Genomic DNA, 10,000 nt, shown 5'->3' with positions numbered 1-10,000 from the left:
TACACACACACTAGTTAAATACACACACACTAGTTAAATACACACACACACACACTAGTTAAATACACACACACACACACTAGTTAAATATACACACACACACTAGTTAAATATACACACACACACTAGTTAAATATACACACACACTAGTTAAATACACACACACACACTAGTTAAATACACACACACACTAGTTAAATACACACACACACTAGTTAAATATACACACACACACACTAGTTAAATATACACACACACACACTAGTTAAATATACACACACACACTAGTTAAATATACACACACACACACACTAGTTAAATATACACACACACACACACTAGTTAAATATACACACACACACACACTAGTTAAATATACACACACACACACACTAGTTAAATATACACACACACACACTAGTTAAATATACACACACACACTAGTTAAATATACACACACACACACTAGTTAAATATACACACACACACACTAGTTAAATATACACACACACACTAGTTAAATATACACACACACACACTAGTTAAATACACCCACACACACTAGTTAAATATACACACACACACTAGTTAAATATACACACACACACACTAGTTAAATATACACACACACACACTAGTTAAATATACACACACACACACTAGTTAAATATACACACACACACTAGTTAAATATACACACACACACTAGTTAAATATACACACACACACTAGTTAAATATACACACACACACACTAGTTAAATATACACACACACACACTAGTTAAATATACACACACACACACTAGTTAAATATACACACACACACACTAGTTAAATATACACACACACACACTAGTTAAATATACACACACACACACTAGTTAAATATACACACACACACACTAGTTAAATATACACACACACACACTAGTTAAATATACACACACACACACTAGTTAAATATACACACACACACTAGTTAAATATACACACACACACTAGTTAAATATACACACACACACTAGTTAAATATACACACACACACACTAGTTAAATATACACACACACACTAGTTAAATATACACACACACACTAGTTAAATATACACACACACACTAGTTAAATATACACACACACACTAGTTAAATACACACACACACACTAGTTAAATACACACACACACACTAGTTAAATACACACACACACACTAGTTAAATACACACACACACACTAGTTAAATACACACACACACACTAGTTAAATACACACACACACACACTAGTTAAATACACACACACACACTAGTTAAATATACACACACACACTAGTTAAATATACACACACACACTAGTTAAATATACACACACACACACTAGTTAAATACACACACTAGTTAAATATACACACACACTAGTTAAATATACACACACACACACTAGTTAAATATACACACACACACACTAGTTAAATATACACACACACACACTAGTTAAATATATACACACACACACTAGTTAAATATATACACACACACACTAGTTAAATATATACACACACACACTAGTTAAATATATACACACACACACTAGTTAAATATACACACACACACACTAGTTAAATATACACACACACACTAGTTAAATATACACACACACACTAGTTAAATACACACACACACACTAGTTAAATACACACACACACACTAGTTAAATACACACACACACTAGTTAAATACACACACACACTAGTTAAATACACACACACACACACTAGTTAAATACACACACACACACTAGTTAAATACACACACACACACTAGTTAAATATACACACACACACTAGTTAAATATACACACACTAGTTAAATATACACACACTAGTTAAATATACCCACACACACACTAGTTAAATACACCCACACACACACTAGTTAAATACACCCACACACACACTAGTTAAATACACCCACACACACACTAGTTATATACACACACACTAGTTAAATATACACACACAGTAGTTAAATATACACACACAGTAGTTAAATATACACACACAGTAGTTAAATACACACACACACTAGTTAAATATACCCACACACACACTAGTTAAATATACCCACACACACACACTAGTTAAATACACCCACACACACACTAGTTAAATACACCCACACACACACTAGTTAAATACACCCACACACACACTAGTTAAATACACCCACACACACACTAGTTAAATACACCCACACACACACTAGTTAAATACACCCACACACACACTAGTTAAATACACCCACACACACACTAGTTAAATATACACACACACTAGTTAAATACACACACACTAGTTAAATATACACACAAACAGGGTGACGTGATTTGTTCATTTATTTCTGTCGCCCAATTACAAACTGTCACGTAAAGACCCTCTTTGCGTCGTCCAATCAGAAGAAGCCATAACAGGAAGTGTCATTGATATATTTCCTGTTTCTGTCTATCATCCAGGAAGTACATCTTTAGTTTCCATGACAGCATGCAGCGTCTGATTTTCATGGGTCTGCTGCAGTTTGGCCCGGTGGAGAAGTTCCAAGACAAAGACCAGGTACCTCTTCTAGCACAAATACATCAATTACACATGTCATGTCCACTACATGGGGTACTTCGAGCGGTCGTGGACCGGTTCCACATGGACCTTTAGGTGTGCAAAGCGCTGTGTGAACGCAGTAGGGTCCTGTGCCTTTATAATGTCAGAAAGCCTCCGTCTGTCTCGTCTCTGCTTCCACTCTGAGCGGAGCTTCCTTGAAGTGTCAGGTTTCAGAACCCAGATTTGCATAGGGAGTGATGTCACGTTTTCTGGCCAATCCAGATAAAGAATAGATTTCCTCTTGTTCTGTGGTGTGACGGCAGATGGACGGTGAAATGCTGAATTCAACGGGTGTAGTAGACCTCACAGTGAAATGCTGAATACAACAGGTGTAGTAGACCTTACAGTGAAATGCTGAATACAACAGGTGTAGTAGACCTTACAGTGAAATGCTGAATACAACAGGTGTAGTAGACCTTACAGTGAAATGCTGAATACAACAGGTGTAGTAGACCTTACAGTGAAATGCTGAATACAACAGGTGTAGTAGACCTTACAGTGAAATGCTGAATACAACAGGTGTAGTAGACCTTACAGTGAAATGCTGAATACAACAGGTGTAGTAGACCTTACAGTGAAATGCTGAATACAACAGGTGTAGTAGACCTTACAGTGAAATGCTGAATACAACAGGTGTAGTAGACCTTACAGTGAAATGCTGAATTCAACAGGCGTAGAGACCTCACAGTGAAATGCTGAATTCAACAGGTGTAGAGACCTCACAGTGAAATGCTGAATACAACAGGTGTAGTAGACCTTACAGTGAAATGCTGAATACAACAGGTGTAGTAGACCTCACAGTGAAATGCTGAATTCAACAGGTGTAGTAGACCTTACAGTGAAATGCTGAATACAACAGGTGTAGTAGACCTTACAGTGAAATGCTGAATACAACAGGTGTAGTAGACCTCACAGTGAAATGCTGAATTCAACAGGTGTAGAGACCTCACAGTGAAATGCTGAATACAACAGGTGTAGTAGACCTCACAGTGAAATGCTGAATACAACAGGTGTAGTAGACCTTACAGTGAAATGCTGAATACAACAGGTGTAGTAGACCTTACAGTGAAATGCTGAATACAACAGGTGTAGAGACCTTACAGTGAAATGCTGAATACAACAGGTGTAGTAGACCTTACAGTGAAATGCTGAATACAACAGGTGTAGTAGACCTTACAGTGAAATGCTGAATACAACAGGTGTAGTAGACCTTACAGTGAAATGCTGAATACAACAGGTGTTGAGACCTCACAGTGAAATGCTGAATACAACAGGTGTAGTAGACCTTACAGTGAAATGCTGAATTCAACAGGTGTAGTAGACCTTACAGTGAAATGCTGAATACAACAGGTGTAGTAGACCTCCCAGTGAAATGCTGAATACAACAAGTGTAGTAGACCTCACAGTGAAATGCTGAATACAACAGGTGTAGTAGACCTCACAGTGAAATGCTGAATACAACAGGTGTAGTAGACCTCCCAGTGAAATGCTGAATACAACAGCAGAGGGAGGTGTTTAGTCTCAGGGTCCTTCGCTTCATGGGCACTACGGTGTTGGACTAGTAACTGGAAGGTTGACTTGCCTAGTGGTTAGAGCGTTGGACTAGTAACTGGAAGGTTGACTTGCCTAGTGGTTAGAGCGTTGGACTAGTAACTGGAAGGTTGACTTGCCTAGTGGTTAGAGCGTTGGACTAGTAACTGGAAGGTTGACTTGCCTAGTGGTTAGAGCGTTGGACTAGTAACTGGAAGGTTGACTTGCCTAGTGGTTAGAGCGTTGGACTAGTAACTGGAAGGTTGACTTGCCTAGTGGTTAGAGCGTTGGACTAGTAACTGGAATGTTGACTTTGACTGGACATCGTTCACGTATTCTTTAACTATTTGATTTTGACAAGGTGTTGGGCTAATTAGCTGTCTCTATTTACAATGTGCTTCTGTCTCTGTCTGTGTGTCTCTGTCTCTCTCCTCTCTCGCCCTCTCCTCTCCTCTCTCCCCTCTCTTCTTTCTCTCCTCTCTCTATCCCTTCTCTCTTCTCTCTCTCTCTTCTCTCTATCCCTTCTCTCTTCTCTCTATCCCTTCTCTCTTCTCTCTATCCCTTCTCTCTTCTCTCTCTCTCTTCTCTCTATCCCTTCTCTCTTCTCTCTATCCCTTCTCTCTTCTCTCTCTCTCTTCTCTCTATCCCTTCTCTCTTCTCTCTCTCTCTTCTCTCTATCCCTTCTCTCTTCTCTCTCTCTCTTCTCTCTATCCCTTCTCTCTCCTCTCTCTCTTCTCTCTCTCTCTTCTCTCTATCCCTTCTCTCCTCTCTCTCTCCTTTCTATCCCTTCTCTCTATCCCTTCTCTCTCCTTTCTATCCCTTCTCTCTATCCCTTCTCTCTCCTCTCTCTTCTCTCTTCTCTCTATCCCTACTCTCTTCTCTCCCTTCTCTCTCCTCTCCTCTCCTCTCTCTCTTCTCTCCCTCTCTCTCTCTCCTCTCTCTCCCCTCTCTCTCTCCTTTCTCTCCCTTCTCTCTCCTCTCTCTCCCCCCTCTCTCTCTCCTCTCTCTCCCCCTCCCCTCACTCTCCTCTCTCTCCCCCTCCCCTCACTCTCCTCTCTCTCCCCCTCCCCCTCTCTCTCTCCCCCTCCCCTCTCCCCTCTCTCCCCCCCTCTCTCTCCCCTCTCTCCCCCTCCCCTCTCTCTCTCTCTCTCCCATCTCTCCCCTCTCTCTCCCTCTCTCCTCCCCTCCCCTCTCTCTCCCCTCTCTCTCCCCCTCCCCTCTCTCTCCCCCTCCCCTCTCTCTCCCCTCACTCTCCCCTCTCTCCCCCTCTCCCCTCTCTCTCCCCCTCTCCCCTCTCTCTCCCCCTCCCCTCTCTCTCCCCTCACTCTCCTCTCTCTCCCCTCCCCTCACTCTCCTCTCTCTCCCCTCCCCTCTCTCTCTCTCCCCCTCCCCTCTCCTCTCTCCCCCCTCCCCTCTCTCTCCCCTCTCTCCCCTCCCCTCTCTCTCCCCTCTCTCCCCCTCCCCTCTCTCTCTCTCTCTCCCATCTCTCCCCTCTCTCTCCTCTCTCCTCCCCCTCCCTCTCTCTCTCTCTCTCTCCCCCTCCCCTCTCTCCCCTCCCCTCTCTCCCCCTCACTCTCCCTCTCTCCCCCTCTCCCCTCTCTCTCCCCCTCTCCCCTCTCTCTCCCCCTCCCTCTCTCTCCCCTCACTCTCTCCCCCTCTCCCCTCTCTCTCCCCCCTCTCCCCTCTCTCCCCTCTCTCTCCCCCTCCCCTCTCTCTCCCCTCACTCTCCCCTCTCTCTCCCCTCATTCTCCCCTCTCTCTCTCTCCCATCTCTCCCCTCTCTCGCTCCTCTCTCGCTCCTCTCTCTCTCCCCTCTCTCTCTCCCCTCCCTCTCTCTCTCCTCTCTCTCCCCTCCTCTCTCTCCCCTCTCTCTCCCCTCTCCTCTCTCTCCCCTCTCCCCCCTCTCGCTCCTCCCTCTCCCCCTCTCTCTCCCCTCTCCCCCTCTCTCCTCTCTCCTCACCCTCTCTCCTCTCTCTCCCCCTCTCTCCTCTCTCTCCCTCTCTCTCCCCTCCTCTCTCTCCTCTCTCTCTCTCTCTCCCCTCTCCCCCTCTCGCTCCTCCCTCTCCCCCTCTCTCTCCCCTCTCCCCCTCTCTCCTCTCTCCTCACCCTCTCTCCTCTCTCTCCCCCTCTCTCCTCTCTCTCCCCCTCTCTCCTCTCTCCTCCCCCCTCTCTCCTCTCCCCCCTCTCTCCTCTCTCCCCCTCTCTCTCTCTCCCCCCCTCTCTCCTCTCTCCCCCTCTCTCCTCTCTCTCTCCTCCTCTCTCTCCCCTCCCTCTCCCCTCTCTCTCCCCTCTCTCTCCCTCTCTCTCCCCTCTCTCTCCCCTCTCTCTCTCCCTCTCTCTCTCCTCTCTCTCCCTCTCTCCCCTCTCTCTCTCCTCCCTCTCCCCCTCTCTCTCCCTCTCTCTCCCCCTCTCTCCCCTCTCTCTCCCCTCTCTCTCTCTCTCTCTCTCTCTCTCTCCTCTCTCTCCTCTCGCTCCTCCCTCTCCCCCTCTCGCTCCTCCCTCCCCCCTCTCGCTCCCCCTCTCTCCTCTCTCTCCCCCTCTCTCCTCTCTCTCTCCTCTCTCTCCCCCCCTCTCTCCTCTCTCCCCCCTCTCTCCTCCCTCTCCCCTCTCTCTCCTCTCTCTCCCCTCTCTCCCCTCTCTCTCTCTCTCTCTCCCCTCTCTCTCTCCTCTCTCTCCCCTCTCTCTCTCCTCTCTCTCTCTCCTCTCTCTCTCCCCCTCTCTCTCTCCCTCTCTCTCCCCTCTCTCTCTCCCCTCTCTCTCCCCTCTCTCTCCCTCTCTCCCCCTCTCCTCCCTCTCTTCTCTCTCCTTTCTCCCCTCTCTCTCTCCCCTCTCTCTCCTCCCTCTCCCCTCTCCCCTCTCTCTCTCCTCTCTATCCCCTCTCTCTCCTCTCTATCCCCTCTCTCTCCTCTCTCCCCTCTCTCTCTCCCCTCTCCCTCTCTCCCCTCTCTCCCCCTCTCCTCCCTCTCTTCTCTCTCCTTTCTCCCCTCTCTCCCCCTCTCTTCTCTCTCCTTTCTCCCCTCTCTCCCCTCCCTCTCCCTCTCTCCCCTCCCCTCTCCTCTCCCCTCTCTCTCCCTCTCTCTCTCTCCTCTCTCCCCTCCCCCCCCCCTCTCCTCTCCCCTCCCCTCCCCTCTCCCCTCTCCTCTCCCCTCTCCTCTCCCCTCTCTCTCCCCTCTCTAGGTGTACCTGTATGTGAAGCGTAACTGTATGATAGTAGACACTACTATGTGTGAGCCCCACTATAACCTGGTGTTGGAGACGAGGGTGTTTGAGAGACGCAGATACACCCTGAACACCCTGACAGACGTAGATAACTACTGGTTTGACCTGATGTGTGTCTGCCTCAACACACCACTTGGTAGGTCCCACACACACACTAACACACACTAACACACTAACACATACACACACTAACACACACTAACACACTAACACATACACACACATACACACACTAACACACACTAACACACTAACACATACACACACTAACACACACATACACACACTAACACACTAACACATACACACACATACACACACTAACACACACTAACACACTAACACATACACACACTAACACACACTAACACACTAACACACACATATGCAAAAACTATCACTATCGACGATCTGCTTGCATGCACAGGCTACTCACGCCGTCTTGCCCTCCTCTCTCCCCTTCTCTCCTTTCACTCTCTCACTCCTTCTCTCTCCATTTCTCTCCTTTCACTCTGTCTCTCTCCCCTTCTCTCCTTTCACTTCTTCTCTCTCCATTTCTCTCCTTTCACTCCTCCTCTCTCCCCTTCTCTCCTTTCACTTTCTCTCTCCCCTTCTCTCCTTTCACTTTCTCTCTCCCCTTCTCTCCTTTCACTTTCTCTCTCCCCTTCTCTCCTTTCACTTTCTCTCTCCCCTTCTCTCCTTTCACTCCTTCTCTCTCCCCTTCTCTCCTTTCACTTTCTCTCTCCCCTTCTCTCCTTTCACTCCTTCTCTCTCCCCTTCTCTCCTTTCACTTTCTCTCTCCCCTTCTCTCCTTTCACTCCTTCTCTCTCCCCTTCTCTCCTTTCACTCCTTCTCTCTCCCCTTCTCTCCTTTCACTCCTTCTCTCTCCCCTTCTCTCCTTTCACTCCTTCTCTCTCCCCTTCTCTCCTTTCACTCCTTCTCTCTCCATTTCTCTCTCTCTCCATCTCTCCATTTCTCTCTCCCTCTTTCCCTCTCTCTCCATTTCTGTCTCTTGCTCTCTCCATTTCTCTCTCCCTCTCTCTCCCTCTTTCTCTCCCAGGCGTGATCAGGAAGGAGCGTCCGAAGAGAAGCTCTGCCTCCAAATCCCAGTCGGGGCCAGTCGGGGTTCCCGTGGAAACAGACCGCCACAAGTTCCGTCACCTGGATCACATGCTCAAGTAAGGGGGAGACCTGTAACCTGTGTGTGTAACCTGTGTGTGTGTGTAACCTGTGTGTGTGTGTAACCTGTGTGTGTGTGTGTGTAACGTGTGTGTGTGTGTAACCTGTGTGTGTGTGTGTAACCTGTGTGTGTGTGTGTAACCTGTGTGTGTGTGTGTAACCTGTGTGTGTGTGTGTGACCTGTGTGTGTGTGTGTGACCTGTGTGTGTGTGTGTGTGTGTGTGACCTGTGTGTGTGTGTGTGTGTGTGTAACCTGTGTGTAACCTGTGTGTGTGTGTGTGTGTGTGTGACCTGTGTGTGTGTGTGTGTGTGTGTAACCTGTGTGTGTGTTTGTGTAACCTGTGTGTGTGTGTGTGACCTGTGTGTGACCTGTGTGTGTGTGTGTGTGTGTGACCTGTGTGTGTGTGTGTAACCTGTGTGTGACCTGTGTGTGTGTGTGTGTGTGTGACCTGTGTGTGTGTGTGTGTGTGTGTAACCTGTTTGTGTGTAACCTGTGTGTGTTTGTGTAACCTGTGTGTGTGTGTGTGACCTGTGTGTGTGTGTGTGTGTGTGTGACCTGTGTGTGTGTGTGTGTGTGTGTGACCTGTGTGTGTGTGTGTGTGTGTGTAACCTGTGTGTGTGTGTGTAACCTGTGTGTGTGTAACCTGTGTGTGTAACCTGTGTGTGTGTGTAACCTGTGTGTGTGTGTAACCTGTGTGTGTAACCTGTGTGTGTGTGTAACCTGTGTGTGTGTGTGTAACCTGTGTGTGTGTGTGTAACCTGTGTGTGTGTGTGTGTGTGTGTGTGTGTAACCTGTGTGTGTGTGTGTGTGTGTGTAACCGGTGTGTGTGTGTGTAACCTGTGTGTGTGTGTGTGTAACCGGTGTGTGTGTAACCTGTGTGTGTGTGTGTAACCTGTGTGTGTGTGTAACCTGTGTGTGTGTGTAACCTGTGTGTGTGTGTAACCTGTGTGTGTGTGTAACCTGTGTGTGTGTGTGTGTGTGTAACCGGTGTGTGTGTGTGTAACCTGTGTGTGTGTGTGTGTGTGTAACCGGTGTGTGTGTGTGTGTAACCGGTGTGTGTGTGTGTGTGTGTGTGTAACCGTGTGTGTGTGTGTGTGTGTGTGTGTGTGTGTGTGTGTGTGTAACCGGTGTGTGTGTGTGTGTGTGGTAATCTGTGTGTGTGTGTGTGGGGGTAACCTGTGTGCGTGTGTGTAACCTGTGTGTGGGGGTAACCTGTGTGTGTGGGGGTAACCTGTGTGTGTGGGGGTAACCTGTGTGTGTGGGGGTAATCTGTGTGTGTGTGTGTGGGGGTAACCTGTGTGCGTGTGTGTAACCTGTGTGTGGGGGTAACCTGTGTGTGTGGGGGTAACCTGTGTGTGTGGGGGTAACCTGTGTGTGTGGGGGTAACCTGTGTGTGTGGGGGTAACCTGTGTGTGTGTGTGGGGG

At 47.4% G+C, this 10,000-nt stretch overlaps 1 protein-coding gene across 1 annotated transcript in view; it reads left to right on the top strand.

Moving 5' to 3' along the window:
* The window catches only part of LOC115119212 (general transcription factor 3C polypeptide 1-like), a 76,619-nt gene that overhangs the window by 31,301 nt on the left and 35,318 nt on the right, over positions 1–10,000 (top strand). The window contains 3 exon segments of the mRNA XM_065000918.1: positions 2,509–2,605; positions 7,354–7,531; positions 8,456–8,573. Coding sequence (XP_064856990.1) covers positions 2,509–2,605; positions 7,354–7,531; positions 8,456–8,573 — 393 coding nt within the window.

Source organism: Oncorhynchus nerka, linkage group LG15 (genome assembly GCF_034236695.1).
Source record: "Oncorhynchus nerka isolate Pitt River linkage group LG15, Oner_Uvic_2.0, whole genome shotgun sequence".
In the NCBI taxonomy this organism is placed as follows: domain Eukaryota; kingdom Metazoa; phylum Chordata; class Actinopteri; order Salmoniformes; family Salmonidae; genus Oncorhynchus; species Oncorhynchus nerka.
This window is presented reverse-complemented; position numbering and strand designations above follow the sequence as displayed.